This window comes from Polyodon spathula, chromosome 3, assembly GCF_017654505.1.
Source record: "Polyodon spathula isolate WHYD16114869_AA chromosome 3, ASM1765450v1, whole genome shotgun sequence".
NCBI lineage: Eukaryota > Metazoa > Chordata > Actinopteri > Acipenseriformes > Polyodontidae > Polyodon > Polyodon spathula.
This window is the reverse complement of record NC_054536.1, coordinates 23960823-23985857: the sequence shown is the minus strand read 5'-3', so window position 1 is coordinate 23985857 and position 25035 is coordinate 23960823. Positions and strand designations below refer to the sequence as shown.

At 38.9% G+C, this 25035-nt stretch overlaps 1 protein-coding gene across 4 annotated transcripts in view; it reads left to right on the top strand.

Moving 5' to 3' along the window:
- Positions 1-24815, top strand: part of LOC121312879 (zinc finger protein 385D-like) — a 91319-nt gene extending 66504 nt beyond the window's left edge. For all 4 annotated transcript variants that reach the window (XM_041244754.1, XM_041244753.1, XM_041244755.1 and 1 more), the window contains 4 exons: positions 16493-16747; positions 21240-21421; positions 22803-22904; positions 24083-24815. In XM_041244754.1, coding sequence (XP_041100688.1) covers positions 16493-16747; positions 21240-21421; positions 22803-22904; positions 24083-24313 — 770 coding nt within the window. In that variant the 3' untranslated portion in view covers positions 24314-24815. The remainder of the gene's footprint in view (positions 1-16492; positions 16748-21239; positions 21422-22802; positions 22905-24082) is intronic.
- The last annotated feature ends 220 nt before the right edge of the window (positions 24816-25035 follow it).

Here is a 25035-nt window from a genome sequence, read left to right as displayed (position 1 = left end):
TGCTATGTGTTTGTCTGTAGCCCCCACAAGTATGTATGTTTGTTTTTGTTGTGGGCTACCTGCCTGTAAGCCAATTTTCTTGTTTGTTACTGTTATTAATAGTAAATATTTATGAATTTACCATTGTTTACTTTCTGTAACTTAACATGATATTGTGATGTACCAGTTGGTACTTAACATAGTAATGGAAGTATATTCAAATATTAAGGGATTTAAATTACATATTTCAGATGATGGTCAATTCACAATGACAACATGTTGGCAATCGTTATGTATTTGTAACTCATTCAGATGAAACTGAAAATGAAATATAAAATGTAATGAATTACAAGAGAGATTTGAAAAGAACATTGAATTTATGTGACAATACAATAACGTGTGTGTGTGTGTGTGTGTGTGTAATTATAATTATTTTATTTTTTAGGGTAATATGTTTGGAGATCCAGAATTTGATGCCAACAGTCCTGTCGACTATCCTGGCTCTACAATCAACAAAGGTCAACTTCTGGTACTGCTGCTTGCATATGTCTTTCATCATGGAGCGTCAAAGAAAGGATTGAAGGCCTTGTTAGAATTACTTCATATAACAGTTCCAGGATGTGTTCGTTATTCTAAATATTTTCTAGACAAGTCTTTTTTTTTACATTTCTCAGACATGTCTCAAACATCATTACTACAAAGAGTGCTTGAGCTATATTGGGATAATTTATTCACCTTGCAGCAATTGTGTAAATACAAATGACAAAAAACAATGCTGAACAGGGTAGTTTTTTTTCTTGTAATGCCTTTAACTGTGCAGCTAACCGAGATTTTTGCACAAGCCTATATTCAAGACAAATTCTGATCACATTTCTCTGAATGTTATACCGGCAGAGAAGATTTATATAGTGGTGAAATGTACAGTTTCAACCTACATGACTTCATTCAAGATCCTGACAATATTACTCCCTCATTCAGCTGCGATAGGGCTTCTGTCTTTAAATCAAATTATTCCATCTGTCAACGAGTTGCCATTTGAAGAGAGTGGATGAAATGTAATACTCCATTTACTTTGGTTAAGTGACAGAAACCCAGAAATTGAGACCTTTCTCCAGCCATTTGTTTCCAAAATGAAGCATCTCTATGAAAGAGGTTTTGAGTTTATAGACAAGTGTGGGATTGTCCATAAGAGTAGGGTTGCACCAGCAGTCCGTATATGTGATGTCCCCACAAGGGCTATGATGCAGTGTATGAAGCAATTTATTGGAATGTATGGCTGTTGGTCTTGTCTTCACAAAGGTGAAACCGTGCAAAAGGGTAATGGCCATGTTGGAGTATATCCACATTCAGATAACTTTCCCTTGGCAAGATCTCATGCAGATACAACTGATCATGCCCGTGCCACAACAGCACAGAAACAGGCTGTCTTGGGAGTTAAGGAAGCTAGTCCTTTAGTTTGATGCTTAGATTTGATATTAAATGTTTGATTCCTGAGGATATGCATAGTCTGTCTAGGTGTAACCAAGCAACTTGTAAATATTTGGTGTGACACAAAAAAACACAGACTCTGCATTCTACATAAAGCCGAAAGATCTGCAAAAATTAAATAGAGGTGAGCGAGATCAAGCCTCCAAATGAGGTTCGCCACTACCCAAGGCCTTTGATCGATATGAAGGCAGCAGAGCATTTTGTTTGGTTTTACTCTCCCATTCTCCAGAAATCTATTCTACCATTGCCTTTCTTTCAGTACTGGATTTTACTTCTATTTGCCATACATACTGGTACACTTCTTGCCAAATCTCAATCTAAATGATATGAAGTCAGTTTCTTCTTGCCTTACAATGTTTTGGTACAAGTTGAGGATCTTTATGGAAATATGCACATGTCTTACAACATAATTTGCCTTATTCACTTAGCAGACACTGTTCAAATGTTGGGTCCACTATTGACAAATTCAGCATTTTTGTCTGAGGATATGAATGGAAACTTGCCTAATAAAAATCCAAACAATGAGTGAAGTTGCTTAATTCTTATTTAATACGTTTCAGTTCTTTGTTTTGTGTAATTGCAGAGATAAAATGGTAGTGGGAGGGAGGAGAGGGGCGAGGGGTTTAATGAATTGCCCATGTTAAGTTGTCATCACAGTTGTAGATCTCAGGAGTTACAGACATAATAATATAAAATATCATATGCATTTCTTACAAAGGATAATAAAATAGCAGTAACCCTATGTGTGAACAATTGCACGTATGAAACTTTGAAATATTGTTCCTCGTTGCCTTATTGACATTAAAATTGGTGGAATGTGTATTCATGTTGTTGTTTTATGCTTTTTGTTAATTGTTATTATTGACATAGAACTGTGTTCCACAAGAGTTTTCAGAGGTTGCAAATTTGTCAGCGCTGCTTATTTGTGTAACATTATCATATGACCTTGTGGCAAAGTGGTAATTAGTAGAGCAGGTGAAGTGCAGGTGTAGTAATCCAATGAAACAGACAACAAAGTACGGGTGAAAAATAGTTTGTTTTTATTTATAATCCAATGATCTGTTGACCAATCATAAAATAACAAGGAGTTTGCAATACACAACTATGTGTATTGTACGGTAATGAAAAAGGGTTGCAGTCCCATAAATAATAAGCACAGTACTAAACACGCAAATAGACACACACACGATCACAACTCCAAAATGAGTGCTCTTAGTGAATGTGATGAAGTACAATACAATGCATGCTACAATTGGTGATCATGTGGTGAAATGTTGTCCGGGTTTTAATGCTGGCCGTGGGCGACAGCTCCGGATTGTGTTAGCCGTCTAGTTTACATAAACACATAACAATGATTTAGACAGACAGCCAAAACAAACAAAACACTCATGGTTCTCTCTCATAATACACAGGTCCTTTCGGTTTCAGCGTAACCATAATAAGGAACAGATCACATTACTACGTCCCCTATTTATACCATCAACCATGACCCCTTGGTTAACTAGCACATCAGTTCCTCCAATCCATGGATGCCATGCCATTAACCTTCCGGGTCAATGGTTTAGTGTACCGTAGTTTCACCCTTTTTCTAGATGACCGAATTACACCAAACTCCAGGAATAAATTGTCAGGCCAACTAGTCCAAGGTATTCTCTTACATTTACCGAGCTCCCTCACAGGTCGGGGGAAGATCTAACATCAAGAATCATTTGATCTCTGTCACAGACCACCATTACAATTTTACAAAAAAACTTTTGTCTGTCTTTGCATGTTTTTTAATTGTCACTGGCAGACCTTATCAAAACAGCAAACATTTTTTCTGAATTTTATTTTTATCACACTCATAGTGTCATTTTATCTAGGATTTGTACTTTTTTAAATTAATCATTCATAAAACAGACTCATTACTCAGAAAATAACTAGTAGAAATACACTGCCCTTCAAAAAAATTACAGCACCTAGAAGGTGCTGATGAATTCTAGGCGTTGCAACTTTTTTGACGGGCAGTATAGTTTTGACATTCACAAGTGATCTTTTAGCTCTCAGATGGCTAGCAGGTCATCAATGTATCTCTTCATGGTAGGCTGTAAACTCAGTCACCAATTTTTTACCCTGGTCTTCTCCCCAATTTAGTATGCCCAATTATTAACTGTATCCTCAACTCACTGCTCGCAACTCCCCCGCCGACTCAGGAAACGGCGGCTGGAGCACACGTCCTCTGAGAACGTGCTCCTGCCAATCCGTCATTTTTTGCACTGCGGATCCACAGCGATGCCACCAGACCTATAGTGCCGGAGGACAACACAGATCTGGTGGCTCCACTAAAGAACCACAGGTGCCCTATCGGCCACAGTTTTTTTTTTTTTAAAGAATCTCGCGGTGGAGTTGTGCCCTGGCTGTGGGGCGTATGGGCACGCGTTGGCCATCTGCCCCACGAAATATGCTTGCTCGAGGGCCACCATCAAGGGAGATCTGGGACTGGCTGACGGACCTTGACGGTGGCCTGGAAAGAGACCTCCCGAAAGTGATTGACCTGCTGTAAGGGCCCGAGATGGGGAGTGTTGGGAAACTTGGGAACAGCAACACCACCCAGTGTCCCTTCGAGATATCGCAGCCATGGTATTCAACGACCTGGCTGCCGATATGGGAGGGGTCCCACCATCTCTGGTCTCATCAGGAGAAGCCCCGGCACTGTCCCCAGCACCAGAGGGAGAGGAGCCAATGATGCAGTCCCCTGCAAGTGAGGGAGAGCCGCACAAGTCCCCTGCAAGTGAGGGAGAGCCGCACTAGTCTTTGGCAAGTGATGGAGAACCTCCGTCGCCAGGAGACTACACATTGCTCCTACCTCTGTTGCCAAGAAATTACACACTGCTTCCAGGAGCAGAGTAGCAGGAGCTGCCTCTGCCTCCACCACCTCCACCACCAGGAGCAGAGCAGCAGGAGCTGCCTCTGCCTCCACCACCGCCAGGAGCACAGTAGCAGAAGCTGCCTCTCCCTTCACCAGAAGGACCAGGACTAGATGCTGGCGGTCCTCAGCACCCTGTGCATAGGCTGTTGAGGGAAGTACTGGGAAGAACCGTCCAGCCGCAGTGTCCAAGAAGATGGTCAATACCTGTCCCCAGCTTGTCACAATTCCCCGCACATCTTCGCCCAAGGATGCCTGGCTCACTTCTCCCAAGGATGCCTGCCTCACATCACCTGGGGTTGCCAGCTGATCCACATTGCCTGAGGTTGCCTGCCGCTCCACATCACTTGGGCTTGCCTGCTGCTCCGCATTGCTCCCGCCTCTATAGTCAGGGGCTCCCCGCCTGAGTTCACCTCCCAAGGGTCTGCTGCTGCCTTCTGCAGGGGTCAGTGTGGCCGGAGCCCCACCAGAGGGAGCTGTGGCTATGAAGAAGGGGTTGCTGCAGGTGTTCTTGTGACTGGAATCCCACAGGAGGCAGCTGCCAGCTGAGAAGGGGGGAAAGGTCAGGAGACCATCTTCCTCAGCAGCCTTTCCGCTGCTGAAATTGCCCTGGCTGAAGGAGTCAGTCTGGGAGGTGTCAGCACATCTGCTGACAGCCTCGCCATTGACAGCATTTCCGCTGCCAGTGGTACAGCGGGAGGAGAGACTCGCCCCGCTGCATGGCCAGTAACAGCCTGGCTACTGGCAACATTGCCACACCATGCCACACACTTTTGGAATTTTAAGGGGGGAGGTGGCCATTGAGGCCATGTATGCTATTCACAAGGGGGGGGGGGGGGGGGGTATGTGGCAATGTTGCCCTGCCCCTGTGTGTATTTTGGTGTTGTATGTTACATGTAGTGTGTTAATGTTGGTGTATAGTCATTGGTACACAGAATATAAATGTGTCTGTGTAACACGAGTGGTTTAAAATGTATATTTATATTTAGGTACGAGGATTGCACAGCACTTCACATGCAGGTAAAATGTAATAATATGCGAGCATGGTGAATTGCACTTTATTAATTCACATGTAGTTGTACAGAGACTCCAACTGAATGATTGATTAGCAATCGAGTCTCGGTACAGCTGCATAAAAGCAGCATGTTTTCACTCACTCGGAGTTATGTGTTCGGTGAGTGGAGAACGGGATTGGAGACGGAGGTTATAATAATCAAAGTAAATAATAGCAGCTCACAGTGTTTGTCTGTGTAGTTCGTTTTTGTTTGTCTCTTTGTTTTGGCTGCCAGTGCCTTGTCCTGTGTTTTGTTTGTCTTTACACCCTTTTTTTTTTTTGTTCCTGGGTAGTAAGTGTTATTTCCTAATTGCTTATGCCTCAAAAGTATAGAAAATGGCTATTATTCCCCACAAACTTTGTTTTTGTGACCAGGACAGTGATATTTCAAAATATCACTATTTCCAATGGGAAAATGGGCAAATGTGTGTCTTTTCGTTCACATAAAGTCAGAAAAAAACAACATATGAATCCAAATTAACATGTATTTATACTAAAGTAATACAAAGATGCAAGTATAATTGTAAATCTCGAAAAACTACTCACTTCTAAATCTTTTGTAGTCATCTTTGTATTACTTTAGTATAAATACATGTTAATTTGGATTCATATGTTGTTTTTTTCTGACTTTATGTCAAGTATTCAGAATTCTAAAAGGTATTGACAATGTCGACCCAAGGGACTTTTTTTACCTGAAAAAAAAAAACAAGGACCAGATGGAAACAAATGGAGATTACGTAAATTACACAAAAAATAGGAGAGTCAGAGTTCCGGCTGGTGCGCAATTTTATTGTTGGCATAATAATTAAAAGCCCTTGCCCCTCCTGATTTTAAGCGACTTCTGGAACTATCAATTTTTCAGTATTTACTGATTGTAAACTGCGACTAGGAGCATAGGGCACCAACAGTTCCTGCAAATATTGAGGACCAAGGCCGTGTAGTGCCTTATAAGTAGTGAGCAGAATTTTAACATCAACCTAAATTTAACTGGAAGACAGTGCAGTGATTTAAGAATCAGAGTGATATGTTTTGAGCGGCTAGTGAGCATTCTAGATGCAGCATTTTGACTAGTTAGAGTTGACATAGCTTAGAATCAAGGAGGCCAACAAATAGAACATTACAATAATCCAGCCGAGAAAGAACAAGAGCATGAACCAACATCTCAGCATCTTTATCAGATAAAATGGGTCTCAGCTTAGTAATGTTCCTCAAATGATAAAATGAGTCCTTCATAACAGAGCTAATATGGATATCCAAAAACAGTTCTGAATCCATAGTGATTCCCAAGTTTCTAACAGTATTACATGGCGTAAGAAGATTACATACAAATGAGACTTCAATACTAGATGATTTAGCTAGACTGTTTTTGGAGCCCAATAATAATAATACCTCTGCTTTACTAGGATTGATTTTCAAGACATTTTCAGCCACCCATAATTGAACTTCGCTCAGGCACTGAGACAGCAAAGAAACCACCATTTCTGGTTTTGTATGAAGGGAACAATACACCTGATTGTCGTCTTTTCCAATAGCCCATATTTACAAAAATGACCCTGAAGCTGGGCAATCTCAACTTTTACTAATAAGCCAGAGAGGCCAAGGATCCAAACCAGAGGTCGTAGGATTTAATTTAGTTATGACAGCCTTTAGTTCAGCCTCAGTTATCATTGAAAATTCCTTAAATTAGCAGTCGTAGTTCAATAACAATCAGGAGTAGAGGGGGCAGCAATACTAATGGCAGAGGCAGACAGAACAGATACAACTGGTCCAGCTGCAAAGCTCATCTTATTTTGACACATGGCATTTTGTAGCAGCAATTCCTATTACATTTGTAACAGTGCTCAAAACGCAAGCTGCTCCTACAGCCTACCACCCAGAAAGAGTTTCCCACCTGTGTATTTGTGCTGATACACTTTAATGTATCAACTGGGGGGTCAATTGCTCAGTTACCTTAAGCGCAAACCTGTTCAACCATAATGTTAGAGGAGGGACCACTCTGGCACACGTCTATACTTGTGATGGTGTCGCTGGGATTACATTTTTTCTCTATAAATATTTGTGGAAGGGTGGTGGGTAATTCACTGACACAGGAGACAGACAGGTGAATTTGGCAACACCGCACAGGTGCCCAGTTTTATTTCAGGGTGCTGGTTTTTCTTTAGTCCCGCAGATGGCGCTGTGGGTCCGTGGTCTGATTTACCAACGATGGTAAACAGAACCACGGGCATACCAAGCGATGGTACACAATATCGGCGCCCTTGCAGGTGCTTCGAAGCAATAATTCAAAACAGAAGGCACAAAGAAACAGGGAAAATAAAACAGTAACAAAAACTACAAAGAAAAGGTGCTGCACTTTGCAGCGATATCCCGGTCGCCGCTGCCCGTGGGACCCGGATCACCGGCCTACACTGCCGGCTCACTAGCCTGCTCTGATATACTCATCAGGGGTCTGCCCAAGGGTTCCCCACCCTCAATATCTCGCTCTGAACTTCCGTTTCTTTCTCTCCCACTGGTTCTCGGTCGTTGACCAGCGCTTCCGCACTCTTGGCACGTTTAACAGGGCAGATCTGAGGAAACAACAGAGCATTAATTTATAGGGCTAACAATCTCCCAAGACGCACCTCTCAGCCATTCAGAGAGGGGGAAAGTCCACACACCCACTTTCCCACCTCCCTGTGTCACTGCCATGACTCACAGGTTGGTTGTTGGATGACTGCTGCCCTCTTCCTGCAACACGCCAGCAGAGTCAGCACAGATCTCTCCCTGTTACAATATTGAACGAGAAATGTTTTTTGTTTGTATCTCATTAGACCTAAGTGGCCTAAAGGGAACCATTACATTTCCGCTATAATAACATATAATGGGTCCTAATAATTTTAATTAGAGAACTTAATTCTGAAACATTGAAAAAGGGATTCAGATCCCACGAGTTCCCTTTGATTACTTAGACGACTAACAAATGCAGAGGAATTTCAGAAATGTAAATAACTTTTTTTTTCTCTAAAAGGTAATTAAGAAAACGCAGATTTGTCTTTTCCCTAGGGAAGACTAATGTGGTTGAAATAAAGAGACTTTAGCATTTTACTATTGCTGGAAGGTGGAATAGCAGGGCTCCTAGTCTTCCGAGTCATCAATGAGTAATGTAATAGACAGCTCTCATTGAAAGGCTCATCTATAGACTGATTCCACTAATTAAAAGAAGTAATGAGAATGGATTAAATTCTCTATACAACCTAAACCAAAAGCCCAGGTCACAAAAGATATGCAGGATAGATTACTGGAACACTAGGAAGATAGGTTTCATTCATTTATTGGTTTCTATACTGTTAGTATAAAAGGTTATTTATTTGATTAATTGCCACGAAAAGAAGTTTCCTCTGCATTTACACACTGGAAATCATGCAGCATTGTTGTGCTTAAAATCTCTTTTGAAAGGGTAAAAATGTCGTTGTAATTGGGTCCAAGTCTAGAATGCCATGTCCCCTGAATTCTGGCTGCTAGGTAATATTCCTGACACAAGTGTGTCTAGAATGATTTGAATGTGTATGAAGCTGATTAAATATTTAATTCCTGCTGGCTTCTTGGCAAATTTGCCAGCTGTTTCATTTCATCCTATGGTTATTTACTATCATTAGCATTGTCAAAATACGTTCATTTTGAAGGTAGTCATACATAGGTGAGTCTGTCATTTGTTAGGAATGAGACATTCCCTTTCAAGTACGAAATGTAACCATTACCAAATGGGTATTTACCTCGTAAATACCCGAAACCTGAACAAAAATATATCCGCTCCATTTTTCCTTGCAAGAACTGACGTGACAGGAAGAGCTTATCAGATAAGAACTTGTTGCTTTTGACTGTATAATTTTCGCAAATTATTGTGTATTACATCATTTCTGCAATCATTTATTTACACTTTAATAGTTTAAATAATAATAATAATAATAATAATAATAATAATAATAATAATAATAATAATAATAATAATAATAATAATGCATATCTTATGCGCTACAGCCTGTTGTTTGTTAGGTCCCACTGTGGCCAACGACTTGAGTCGCACCTTCCCAGGGATCAAGCAATGTAAGTTGGCTGACTTTGTGCTCTCTCTCCCCAGGCTGCAATAGCTCTGGCTAGAGTTATTTTATTATCGTTTGGCTTTCAGATAAAATTATAAGATGGTTTGTATAATTAAAGTAATTGTTATTACTTTATTTTGTATGAGAGAAATATTTTCTTTTCTCATTGTATTTTTCTGTAATTTCAGAGACTAAGCACAGGCTTGTCTGCAATGCGTGCTGTGGCACTCATGTAGTCAGAGCAGCTGTGCTTTGGTTGTGGTTGCTTGCAGTCTCTACCACAGTTTAATGCCGTTTTGATAACAGCTCTGAATCAACATTACGAGGATTGTTAGTTACTTCTAACAAGCAGGCTTCCCTCAGTCTCATATGAGTATTGACTGAGTGGTTTTGTGAGTAGCTTGCACAGGTGGTCATCCCTATATAGTGCTACCCAATGTAACTGCGAACCGGTGGACCCGTACCGTACCAGTACAGAGGTCATCGACAAGCTCTGCTCCATTCCCAGTCCCGTACTGAACCAGGACCAAGGTTATTGCACCGGTACCTTACCTTACTGACCCGGTGCTAAAGTCACGACCTGCTACCGACCAGGGCTTACATCCCCGTCCGGTACCAAGCTGGTCTTGTTCAGGTCTTGAACAGCCCTGTTGTTGTCTTTAAGCAGACTGAGACAGAACCTGTACAGTGGTACTGTACACTGTATTGCTACTTGTATAATGCCTGGGTGTTATCGCTATGAGACATGCAAGGCCAGTCTGTCTGTTGAGATTAAGCGTGACAGATACTCTTCCTGCATGGGGCCAGAGCATGCTAAAGAGGCACTGGTGAACAGCAGTTTCTGCAAGTTTTGTCTGCGCTAAGCGGAAACTTGCTTTGTTTACAATAAGGAGGAGAGTGTCTGCTCTTCAGGAAAACTGCTACAGAATCCTTCGACTGCAAGACAGTGCCGGTGAAGGCTCCTCAGCCAGGACTATCACAGTGACCCGGAGTCGCTGGGAGGCTGAGACTTCAGGAGCAACAGCAATAGGATAGTTTAGGGGATGTTGATCCCAAACAAGTATAGAGTTACCATAGTGTAGTAGTTTCCTGGAGCGGGAGGTGAGACCTTGTGAATTTTGTTTTGTGCGACTAGCACTCGCCTTGTGTGGCAAACTTATTTTTAGCTTTGTTTTGTTTTCTTGTATTAAATCTGACAAGGCTGGTACCCTAGTGTCAGTACAAATGTGTTATTAAATCTGCACGCCTGTGCAGCGTGTCAACACCAATGCTCTGTGTTCTGCATCATTATTATCCAGTGACTACCCACATACATAACAACCCCCCCCTTTACAGTATTGAATACAGAAAAACATCAATCATATCTTTTCATTACTCAGACCCCTGTTAGAGACAGAAACTGTCACTTTCAGCTTGCTTATGGTTGCAGTAGGAGCTGAACTAAGAGTATATTAAACCTTCCTTAAAGCGCAACTGATTACAGGTATGAATTACCTAATGCACTCTTCTTGTTGTTTAGATTATCTTTAAATATAATTCTGTTTCAGTCATCATACTATGGTTGCATTTTAAAACTTAGTATCTGGGGCCTCAAGACACCTTGCAGGGGTGCTTCAGAGTTTTAAGGCGGCTCCAGAATGTGGTGACAAACAGAAAATGATAACCATTAAGAATTTAAACAAGACTAGATTAGTGAAATGTTTCCTTAAATATAAGAATGGCTTTGTCATTTGATTGTTGACGTGTAAATAGTGTGGCTTGTTTAAAATGTATAAAATAAAGTTTAATTATTTTGAGTTTATTATTTTATTTATTTGAATTTAAGTTTGGCAGGGATGGGATTAAAATCCCATTCCTGCCAAATACACATAAGAACATAAGAACATAAGAAAGTTTACAAACGAGAGGAGGCCATTCGGCCCATCTTGCTCGTTTGGTTGTTAGTAGCTTATTGATCCCAAAATCTCATCAAGCAGCTTCTTGAAGGATCCCAGGGTGTCAGCTTCAACAACATTACTGGGGAGTTGATTCCAGACCCTCACAATTCTCTGTGTAAAAAAGTGTCTCCTATTTTCTGTTCTGAATGCCCCTTTTTCTAAACTCCATTTGTGACCCCTGGTCCTTGTTTCTTTTTTCAGGCTGAAAAAGTCCCTTGCGTCCACACTGTCAATACCTTTTAGAATTTTGAATGCTTGAATTAGGTCGCCACGTAGTCTTCTTTGTTCAAGACTGAACAGATTCAATTCTTTTAGCCTGTCTGCATATGACATGCCTTTTAAGCCCGGAATAATTCTGGTCGCTCTTCTTTGCACTCTTTCTAGAGCAGCAATATCTTTTTTATAGCGAGGTGACCAGAACTGCACACAATATTCAAGATGAGGTCTTACAAGTGCATTGTACAGTTTTAACATTACTTCCCTTGATTTAAATTCAACACTTTTCACAATGTATCCGAGCATCTTGTTAGCCTTTTTTATAGCTTCCCCACATTGTCTAGATGAAGACATTTCTGAGTCAACAAAAACTCCTAGGTCTTTTTCATAGATTCCTTCTCCAATTTCAATATCTCCCATATGATATTTATAATGTACATTTTTATTTCCTGCGTGCAGTACCTTACACTTTTCTCTATTAAATGTCATTTGCCATGTGTCTGCCCAGTTCTGAATCTTGTCTAGATCATTTTGAATGACCTTTGCTGCTGCAACAGTGTTTGCCACTCCTCCTACTTTTGTGTCGTCTGCAAATTTAACAAGTTTGCTTACTATACCAGAATCTAAATCATTAATGTAGATTAGGAATAGCAGAGGACCTAATACTGATCCCTGTGGTACACCGCTGGTTACCACACTCCATTCTGAGGTTTTTCCTCTAATCAGTACTTTCTGTTTTCTACATGTTAACCACTCCCTAATCCATGTACATGTGCTTCCTTGAATCCCAACTGCGTTCAGTTTGAGAATTAATCTTTTGTGCGGGACTTTGTCAAAAGCTTTCTGGAAATCTAAATAAACCATATCATATGCTTTGCAATTATCCATTATCGATGTTGCATCCTCAAAAAAATCAAGCAAGTTAGTTAGGCACGATCTCCCTTTCCTAAAACCATGTTGACTGTCTCCCAGGACTCTGTTACCATATAGGTAATTTTCCATTTTGGCTCTTATTATAGTTTCCATAAGTTTGCATATAATAGAAGTCAGGCTTACTGGTCTGTAGTTACCTGGTTCAGTTTTGTTTCCCTTTTTGTGGATCGGTATTACGTTTGCAATTTTCCAGTCTGTCGGTACCACCCCTGTGTCAAGAGACTGCTGCATGATCTTGGTTAGCGGTTTGTAAATTACTTCTTTCATTTCTTTGAGTACTACTGGGAGGATCTCATCCGGCCCAGGGGATTTGTTTATTTTAAGAGCTCCTAGTCCCTTTAACACTTCTGCCTCAGTTATGCTAAAGTTATTTAAAACTGGATAGGAACTGGATGACATGTGGGGCATGTTGTCAGTATCTTCCTTTGTAAAAACTTGTGAAAAGTAATCATTTAACATATTTGCTATTTTTTTTTTCTTCCTCTACGATTTTGCCATTTGTATCTCTTAAACATTTAATCTCCTCTTTGAATGTTCTCTTGCTGTTGTAATATTGGAAAAACATTTTGGAATTGGTTTTAGCTCCCTTAGCAATGTTCATTTCTATTTCTCTCTTGGCCTTTCTAACTTCCTTTTTGACTTGCATTTGCAGTTCTGTGTACTCTTTCTGTGTACTTTCTTTTTGGTCCTTTTTTAATGCTCTGTAAAGTGCCTTTTTTCGCTGAATATTTTTTTTAATTGATCTATTAAACCATTTTGGCAATTTAGTTTTACATTTAGATTTGTCTACTTTAGGGATATAATTGTTTTGCGCCTCTAGTACTACGTTTTTGAAGAACAACCATCCTTCTTCTGTGGGTGTTTTCTCTATTTTACTCCAATCTACTTCTGTTAGTCTCTGTTTCATACCTTCATAGTTTGCTTTTCTAAAATTGTAAACCTTAGCTTTAGTCTTTACTTTTGAGGATTTAAAAAACACTTCAAATGAGACCATGTTGTGGTCTGAGTTTGCCAGTGGTTCTCTGACCTCTGTTTTAGTTATTCTATCTTCGTTATTTGAAAAGACTAAATCAAGGCATGCCTCCCCTCTAGTGGGTGCCTTCACAAATTGTGTTAGGAAGCAGTCATTTGTCATTTCCACCATTTCTATTTCGTCCTTCGCGCTACCCACCGGGTTTTCCCATTTTATTTGGGGGAAGTTGAAATCCCCCATTAGTATGGCTTCTCCTTTGCTACACACATTTCTAATGTCATTGTATAACAGATTATTGTGCTCACCGTCTGAATCTGGCGGTCTATAGCATGCTCCTATTATTATGCCTTTTGAATTTTTGTCTGTTATTCTGACCCATATTGATTCGGTTTTATTTTCTTTGTCCAGGTTTAACACCTGGGCTTCAAGACTGTTTCTTATGTATAGCGCTACCCCTCCTCCTCTTCTGTCCTGCCTGTCTTTCCTATACAGTGTATACCCACAAATATTATATTCGTCCCCATCACTCTCAGATAACCACGTTTCTGTAACACCTATCACATCATAGTTACCTGTTAGTGCAGTAGCTTCAAGTTCTAGAATTTTGTTTCTGATACTTCTAGCATTTAGATAAACACATTTAATGGTTGTCTTACCTGAGTTGTTGTTCTTGTTTTGATGCGGTCTCCCTTCTGTTTTTTTGTTGATTTCTCCCCCCTTCCTTTCTAGTTTAAATGCTTCCGAACCTGCTCGAGGATCTTTTCTCCAAGTAGACTAGTTCCCTTGTTATTTAAATGCAGTCCATCCCGTCTATACAGATAGTCCTCGTTGTAGAAAGTGGTCCAATGATCAAGATAGGTGAAGCCTTCCCGTGTGCACCACGTCTTCAACCATTGGTTTTGATTTATTATTTCCAGCTGTCCATATGGTCCTTTGCAAGGTGCGGGTAGTATACCAGAAAATACCACAGTTTTGGTTTTCTCTTTTAATTTCCTTCCTAGCTCTCTGAATTTGTTTTGCAGGGATTTTGGTCTGTCTCTTCCAATGTTGTTTGTACCGATGTGGACGACTACTACCGGGTCGTCTCCTGTTCGTTCTAGGAGCCTGTCCACGTTTTCAGTGATGTGCTTGACCGAGGCTCCCGGTCCCGATTAAAATCCCATTCCTGCCAAACTTCATTGAATAACCGATGGTCAATCAAATCACAGCCACGTGGTATATAAAAGGGAGCCTTGGTTTGGGGGAGGAGGGTTTAGTGAAGGTGAATGCCCAGCCTGAACAGTGGGAGAATATTTGATTTGTGTGGGTTTTTTTATTTTTTTTTTAATCTTTTGTTTTGGTCCCCGTACCTTATTTATTTGTTATTGTTTTGTTTGTGTTTTGTGAATAAAAGTGCATATCCGCTCTTAAACTGCACATCTCTAGTAACCAGCCTTGGCCACAATGCTACCCTTTCACAGTGACTAAATAGCAAATAATAATTGGAATTGCCCTAAGACACTGTAGAGCAAAAGGGCATATCTGTACAATTAGATAGCACTAAGATTGTTTTCCATGGAAACACAGAACAGGGAATGTAGTATATTATGGAGTTCCTAATCACATTGTTGTCGGTTATGGTTGATAAAAGCAGAGATTAAATGCACATTTGACCACAAAAATAACCCTGCCAAAAACGTATTAAATACATGGGTGCCCTGAGATTCATTTTGTTTTTATTTTATGAACAATTGAAAATGAATCTTCTCATCAGGAATAACAAATGTTTCTTCTGTTATGAGAAGAAAAGGTTAAGCTGTAAAATGTTTGTTTTGTGAAACACAAGATTGATTTATTGTTTCTTAGACTGATTTCACATATAAGAACAGCAGTACCAAGGAAATACCTTTTACCGAGCTATGACCTTGAAATTGCACACAAAGAACTTTTCACATTATATGTTTCTTTGTATTTAAAGTCTTAATCAGACTCCCTCTATATAGGAATGTAAGCAGTGAAGCAAAATCATAGAAAAGCACCGTACAGTATGTTAAAAACAAGATGTGTGAACGGTGAAAGAAAATAATTACTATATAACCACATGTTAGTGGGATATTAACACCAAGTAGAACATGTGTTTACTTGTTTTGCTTCATTTGCTTATGGTACATGAAAATCAGATGAGTTACAGTGGTTGTTTTCAAAAAGGTGAAGACCCAGGATCAAACTGAGCAATTGCAATCCAAATATGCACAGACTGTGCATTGTTCGGGATACTCGTACAGTGATTATTAGTAAATCAGTTACTAGTTGTACAAAATGAATAAGGTCACTGGAGTTCTTTTAGGATTTTTGAAAAATGTATGCAAACCAGTGTCATCAGCAAATGTAAATACATAAGCAGCCATGCCTAACTGTGATTGTTTTTTTTTTTTTTTTAATAATAGGTATAGTTAGGAAGGTATCTGATAACTGTTACCCAGATAGAAAGGTACTCATTGTATGCCTTTGTCATATGCATATTAGCGATCCTAGAATGACAAGGGGTTTGAATTAATGTACCCCCTAATTGCAAACTTAAGTATAAAGCTCCAGCATTAAACCTACTCCTTTACAGAATACTGCAGCAAAACAGCTGTGCATGATTGCGTAACAGAGACATGAGAGACAATCATTATAGGCAACTGTGGACCCTTCAAAAGTCTTGGTTAATTTGTAGTCTGTAATGAGCTGTCGTTTTGATTGCTGCTTGGCTATGTCAAAATACATTGATAAGGGAGAGGAATGAATCAATCTGCTTTCAAGCATTTCATTTTTATTATTTTTTTTTTTATTTTAAGTGGCACAGTTTAAATTAGTTCATTATGCAACATTATAATCACATTATAATCACATGTCTTTTTCATAGCACCACTATCATATCATATCACTCTTTTTCTTCAACTGCAGACAGCACAACAGGAACACCGTTATTACCATTAGCAACAGTAACTGCAGCAGAACCAGCGGCAGCACTGACAAATTGTAGTGTGCAGACAAGTACAGAGACAACCTCGGGGGCCGACAAGAAAGAGGTGGCATCAACTGGCAGCAACTCCTGCCTTCCAATGGAGACAGAGGAGGAAAAAGCCAAAAGACTGCTCTATTGCTCTCTATGTAAGGTAGCTGTCAACTCTGCCTCACAGCTGGAAGCACACAATAGCGGTAAGCCTTGGCAATTTCAATTCCATCTCAGCAGCCCTGTCATTATCTTTCCAGGAATAGACTTTACTCTAGGCAATTTGAGCTTTTAACTGAGAGGTTCAGAGGCATACAGAACACATAAATGTGTGTTTGCAGTCTGATGAAGCTAACATAAGTTACAGGGATTCACTTTTTATATTTACCATGTGACATCTAGAAAATGAAAATATCTGAAAAATCAAAGCCCAGTTTTTGTTTTGTTGTGCCATAACATTATCTTGTATTTTATATTTCAAGAGTTTACTTCAGCAAATGTTTCTGACTTGTACAGGGGTCAGCAACATGAGCTAATCATATGAGCCACTAACTACATAGCTTAGTTATAATAAATTCACTGTTTTACAAATTAAGTGTAATCATCTCGGTGATGTTTACTAGCAGATGTTCTAACCTGATTTACAGACGTTACAGCAATATTAAACAACATTTGCATCCTTGCATTACGAAATTAAACATCCCTGTAGGATGACATGCAGCCCATGGACAGCTAATGCAGTTTTTACCCCTCTCGGTATTCTTGATTACTAAATAGACTGGTGTCGCTTATCCATTTACAATCACTTCAGAATGACCGGTGTGTTATTTGTTAATATCACAATATCCAAGAAAAAACAGCTATGTTAAGGGGGTGTTTACTACACTTATAAGGTAGCTTGCTAATTAAAACTATTTGCTTATATGTGGCTATATACAAATGGATACCAAAGCATTTGCACGCAAGCTATCTGAATGAGGTTAAAATAGGCAAAAAATGCCCCACTCCCCAGAACCACTAACTAAAACTGGATTTTTTTTTTTTTTAGTCAGTCAGGCTATAAAGGAATAGGTAGGTGGCAAGAGTGAGAGCAAAAAATAAGGATTGCATTTTGTAAGAGAGAATGTAAAGGGCCATTGAAAGGGTCAAGGTGAAGTAAAGGCTGCCATCAGGACAATAAATCCAATTGACATCAAACCAGAATTATAAATGACCATGACTATCACAAAGCTAAAGCACACCAGGCAAAAAAAAAAAAAAAAAAAAACCTATATGACACCAGAAAAAAGCATCCCGTAATAAATTGGTGAAAGAGATATATATCTTTAGCTGAAGAGGATGTATAACAGATGAGCTGAATTTTTCACTGTTCATCTAAAGGGATATTCAGACACATATCATCACACAATGATCTGGATGTAAATAAGCATCACATGACGATATATACTGAAAGCAATAAGAACATCTCTAAAGATCCTGAGGTCTGAAAAATAAACAAACAGAGGCGGCTCATCAACCGAGGCAAGGCCTCACCAACAATTCCCAAAGGCTAAAAAAAACATTTTGTGTATTTGTTTTATTTAATTGACAAATATAAACACATTTAAGTGTATTAAAGAAATTTAAGTCCACAGAAGCGCTAGTGACATTATTTAAAAGTCTAAACTTGCTTTCACCAGTAGTGAAAGTGCAAATTTACCACACTGGGAAGTCCCTACTGGATTTGGAGCAGTTAGAATTTGTGCGATTTGAATTTGTTCAATAATGGCTTCAATTGAATCTGATATTATATGTGACCTGAGAATAAGTTTTACAGTAAGAGCCCAAGAAGAGAGTCATTCAGTTGCTAAGGTGGCAAAATAACACTAGCACTGAAGATTTTGAAGAAAGACTGTAAACAAACAGGCAAGTTCATAAAATGGAAGGCAGCACCATGAACAAACTATTGTTGGCCAAGTTTCCGTCTTTCAACTAAATAAGGCAAGGTTACATCTCAATGGACTAAAACTGTCAACGTCTTGCCACGACATGACAGGTTGCCATGTTCGTTTTGAATTAATGATTTTGTGATATTGTATTTGTGTCTTTATAGCGAATGTTCCACGCTGGTGTCACATAATAACTTGTAGAACTAAATAATACGTTGTGTTAAAGTTCTGATTTGCCAATTGATTGTAAAAACGTAACTGATGGGGGTGGAACGATTTGGGACGACCTTTACAGTATGCAAAATTAAGTTTGAGCGGCAGATAAATTAATATTGCCAAAAGTATAAAAAGTGTAATTAAATACCCATTACAATACAGAGGGCTTATTGCAACTTCCAAGCATGACATTAATCTTAGGTACGATTATAAGCATGAATATGGTAATCAATGAGTCAATTGAGTCAAAACGGCTCTAGTAACACTGCCCTTGCTTCACTGCCACCATTCCTTCTTTTAAAAAAAAAAAAAAAAAAACGCGCCCCTTTTAAGGTTCTTAGCTTGGAGTATAGCAATGTCACTGTTAAGACAGCTGACCTACACACGCACTGACCATCACTCTTAAAGGGACCAAACCAAAAGACTGAGCCCTACAGGGGTATATTTTACATAGTGACTGCAGTATATTATTTGAATGCATTAAAATGCTATTAGCAGAGGCAAATATGAAATTAGCTGAACAAAGTAAATTTACTTCTAGTACGTTAGCCGTTGAGTGGGGGTGGTAATAAGTGTTTTGTGATTTGTGCCTCACCTGTCGAAAAAGTCACAAGCCATCACTGTAAGGTGCTACTTTGAAATTTGGAGGTCAGACCACAATCAAGAACAGGGACAGGTTAATATCTAGCACACAAAAAAGGGACTGGTTACATGAGGCACAAAAATAGAAGATAAGTAATAGTTTAGGAACTGTGGGCTTGATTTTCCAGTAGTGCTGAAATTGAAGGACAGGAAAAAAAATGTAATTGCAGAAAGCAATAGAATAGCATTGATGTTTGGCCTTTGGCCTAAGTCATTACTAAAAATATTATGCAACATATATACACAAAACGAATTTCCATATATTTGTTAATAAACTACAGGGACTAAGCCAAGAAATATAAAACCTTAGACTTATAGAATGTTAAGAAAAGAAAATATTCTTCGTAATTAGCAATATATCCTCTAGTTCTAAGACATTTCTTAAATTACTTCAGCACAAAATCTCATGCAGCTTATGCTGCATTATTGAATAACATTTACTAGTTCTATAGGCCGCCACACACCAGATGAGATGCAATTTTTCATTGGACGACAAGATACTTTCGTAGCTCCATGATCATACACACCAGAAGCAACACAGGTGATGCGACAGATTGGAAAACTGCCAGATCAATACAACTATAAAAAATTGCTATTGACAAAACTATCAAAAGTGGTACAAATTCATCAACATGATTGTATTAATAATCCTTCTCTTAGGGTATTTCAACATACAGTAGTTTGTCGCGTATCCGACTGCGGTGGGACCAGTATGTTAAAAGGCGGATAAATTAATCCTGCTTTAAATACCATTAAGGCCAGCTGGCTTTGATTTTGCAGCAGCCCTCAGATGAATAAACTGAACCTTTTTATACTTGGCAGACTCTCCCAGGAGCGTCAGGTACTTAATTAATTGCAATAAATACGCACTATTTACAATATACATTTACACAAAAAACCCTCTTCATGCTCAGGGCTCCTGCCCTGCCAAAGTGTTGTATACACTTAACTTAGTGTCGGGTAATTTAAACAGTAGCAAAATGCATAGGTTTACGAAAATGTTGAACAAATGATTATGGCAGATATGTGACAGGCGGATACTCGACGGATTAAGCGCGATGTGATGGTGGTCCACTATGAAAGGTGCTATATAAAATAAAGATTGATTGAAAAATAAAGATTGATTGATTCATGTATATGGCAATAAATCACACATACCCTCGCCTTCAAAATGGATTACCTTTCAAACCTGTATCTTTATAATTGCGATGATCTTTGTCATAAACCTAGATTTTTTTCCATGACAAGTATTATTTTTTTCCTCCATCAGATACTGCTTCACCCTGCTGGGCCACATGCACTGAAGTTGTTCTCTGATTGGTCAGAAGTTGTACGTATTTATTGGCGAGACGCACCTTCTAGAGCTGACAATGCAAACAACACTAATAATGAGAGTTCCCCGACACGCAACTACTACTTAAAAAACACTCACAAGTGGACTGACCTCACACGTAACTACTTCAAGGCATGTTTTTTTCCTATCTGACAAGTTATATTTTTGTTGCCCTCGGGGAGGGGTGGGGGGGTGGGGTTAGGGTCCCACATCTACTGATGTGTCGCCTGTGGTGTGAAATACACTTCTCTAAAGTATAGGTTCTGAACAGTTTCGCTTGTCATATCATGTCTGGTGTGTAGCAGCTTATACAGTGCAAGTACAATGCAGTAAAAGCCTCTGATTAACATGCTGTACTTCATGACCACAGACATCTTCATAGCCCAGCCCTCATTTGCATATCAGCATGAGAAATATTGTCTGTAATGCAAAAAGGAAATCCAAAAGTTGGAACTGAATGTAAAACTGCATGATTGCTAAATGGGAGGGATATCCAAAATGAATACCTCCGGGGTATACCTACATGTGCACTGCGAACGTAATTGTGATATTTAACCCTCTCATCTTTTGGCCCAACAGGTACAAAGCACAAAACGATGTTAGAAGCCAGAAGTGGCGAAGGAACTATTAAAGCTTTCCCAAGGCCTGCAATAAAAGGCAAAGTTGCTCCCACTACCAAGGCAATTACTGGTCTTCAGAACAAAACGTTTCACTGTGAAGTCTGTAATGTTCACGTCAACTCAGAAACACAGCTGAAACAGGTCCGTATAAAGTAACAATTATGAGGTGAAGCAGCTGTGTCTGAAAACATGTGCTGTAGTATATAAAATGGTATAAAAGTACTTTTTGCAAAAAAGCCTTCAATAAAGCAGCACAAACATATGTTTTTAACTTTGTGCTCAGAATTAAGAGATTTACTCATACACTTGTTACCAGCTTTGCTTGGCTGTACATTTGTTATCACAATGTCCTTTTACACCCAAAGCTGTATTCAATATACATTTTCACGACCATCAGTCAATATTTGTTATACACTGACTTCTGTATTTGACAGTACAATAAATGCATACCACTGCCAGTAACCGTTTCACGTAACAGGTTGTTTACACAGAAAGAAGTAAGATGTTACCTACAGTAATGTAGATGTGAGTTTTCAGTGATTGTTTAGCAGTATAAGTATTTTCAAACCTTCTGTCTTAATAACTCTGAAATCTTCTCCGAGATCTTTCTGTCTTGGTTCAGTACAAACTAGAAAAGTATCCACAAACACCAGAACAGAGTAGCTTGGTGTGAACGTTTATGTGGGAAGTAAGGACAAGTAAGTGCATTGAAAATACAAAAGTAAAGTACTCAAATTTACACTCCACTCCATACATATGCTCCAAAACATTGCCACAAATTCAATTTTTAGATGATAATATAGCATATACAGGATATAGCATGAAATTTAACTTTAAATACTAAATATATTATTTTCCATATTTCACATTTAGTTCCCATTACTTTTACTGGGGTGTATTTGCATACACACATACATAGTGTGCAATATTGAAATGAATGTGTTTGAAAACCACATCACATACTAGACCTTTTTATTGTTTTCTACTGCGTGTGTCCAGCCTGCTAGTGTGAACATGGTATTAGATGATAAATATAAGGTAAACCATGAAAATTATGCAGGATTATATGACAAATGGAATATTTTCTGACGTTCATTAGTATTCCAAATCGACATAACCCGGTATACAGAGCACTGTCAACTTGACGCTAAATAACACATTCAGTAAAACATAAGTGGCTCTTAACAGATTATTTGTATTAAGAACCAGGACCTTAAAAAAGTAAAAACTACAACACTTGTCATACAATTTATATAACTAATCGAAGCATCTACTGTATATGGAGAAAACAGTATCCCTCTGTAGTATAAAATGTGTCTACCTCTCAGATTTTATCCATGTAATTATCACTTAAATTAATGAACTTCAATTAAAAGGCAAAGCCAGCATAAGTCGACAAAGGGAGAATCGTGAAAATCACTAGCCCTACATTATAATTACATTGTTTGTGCCAAACGTTGTGCTAGAACTGTTGTACTGGTAACAACGGCATGAATTAAACAAAGTTGTCTCTTCTATCTAGCACATTAGCAGTAGACGGCATAAAGACCGAGCTGCTGGAAAACCACCAAAACCCAAATACAGCCCCTACAACAAAGCCCAAAGAGGAACGACTGCACATGCGGTAAGAATACTTTATATTGCTTTGTATTGCACTGGATATTTCTTTAAAACAGTATGTTGGCATGATAAATGTAAAGTAATCTGGGCTAAATCAGTTCCTGTTTTTTTTTTTTTTTTTTTTTTTTTTAATCACATTATTATGAAAACTGCTGTTTCGTAATAATGTGAAAAAATTAAGTGGCCATGTGTGGTGTTATAGAAAACAGTTTGGAGACTTGATGTGTGTTCCCAAACACTGTTACATTTATTTTTGATAAACCAATTACCTACCACAGTCACACAGATGCAAGACACTTCACAAATGTTTACATGAGGTTTTTCTCTCCTTCTTTTCTCTCAAACAGTTTTACAATAAACAGTGCTGCTAGAGCTACTCCTTACACTCTCCACCCCCAGTTTAGACAAGCAGGGGTTTTTATACAGGTGACAAATATATAACAATTACACGATTAAACAACCATTATATTTAGGAAACCATTTACCCTATTAAGTGCCCACATAACCATTACGCAAGCAACGACAATTACCATCTTTAAAGGCTATTTACAGGAAAGATAAACCTTAGGCTTACCTGCCCTCAGTAACTGTGCCACACTAAGGGTTAATATAATTACTATACCTTTAAAACTATGAAACCATTTTCTTTTTTCACAACATCGCAGACCATCAAAAGCCATTGTGTTTGTGCGTGTTTGTGGGGGTTTTTTTTGTGCATTTCTTTTTTGCTGTTGGTTTTTTTAAACAGCATTTCTGTCTCAGATTAACACACACTTTCTGAACAAAATGTTTTTCAAATGCTGTTTTGTAAATTACAAAATACTGCATTACTGTGTTTTGTTTTAAATATTGCACTTTTTTGCAGTCATATTTACAAATGGTCTGTGTATATTACACATGCATTTCTGTACTTTGGTGTTTTAGATCAAATGTTAAGGTTCAAATATACTGCTAGTTACCACAATTCGATCAGCTGTCTGGATGTGTAGTCGAAATGCAAAATATTTTGTAAAGTAGCATCAGTATGACAGCTGATATGTTTACTGAAATGACTTCCAGCAGCCCAGGTTTGACATAGGAAAATATTTTGCATGTGGGCTTGTCTTGGTAAAACCTGGATGGATGGCATATGTAAAAATCATTGAAATGCATGTGAAATCTACTCGTATTTGTATTTTTCAGGTAAAACTCGCATTAAGAAAGGAACTTGGAAAGACACTGACCCCTAGAATTGTACCGAATCACATTGCAGCGATGACAGCAGCAGCAGCAGCAAGGGGCTCCCCCTTCTCATTACGCTCGACTCCAGCAGGTGCTCTCTTCCAGACTCAAGCCCTCCCTCCAGCATTATTACGGCCTGCACCAGGACCCATACGAACACCTCATACACCTGTGCTTTTTGCTCCATACTGATGGGAGTGTGGACCGGTATAGACTCATAGTACTGCAATAACTTAAAGAGTAAACAGGGAACTATGCAGTGAGATCTCCATAGGATCAAAGGCATTAGAAGAGACTGGACTACTTTTGTAAAGAATTAAAAAAAACTGAGTGACTGTAGTAATGTTTCACAATGTTTCAGCATTCCTAATTAGAATTGTCTAGAAACTAGTGCATAGTTTTAGTAAGGTTAGAATACGTTTGTGAATGTGCTGTTTGACACCCCCACCCCCACAAGTAGTTCATGCTTTATAAGCAACAGTACATGTGTCACAGGACATTATCTCTGCAGTCTATGTATATAAAACACTGTAAAGATTACCCTCATTATCCCTAAAGCTAAGTCAGCAGTGTTTGACAACAACAATTAGGACGATGACACAAATAATGGTAAGCATTAGTGTGGTGCTTGTTTGTGTCATTAGTTTATGTGTTAAAAATGAAAACTTTGGAATAAAAAATACTTACTTTGTTGACTGCCTGAATGACTATTCATTGAGTAGTTCATGTACGTGTGTATGCAAGGTTGAACAAAAATGCAGAAACATGTTGCACACCATTAATTGGCTGTCCTCCACATGGACAACTATTTTGTCATTGCCGTTTCTGGTATAATATATATAACTCTTCTACTTTTGCAGTCTTCCTCCGTCATCTCTGCCCCACAGAACAAGGGAAGAGTGGGAAGAGTGCAA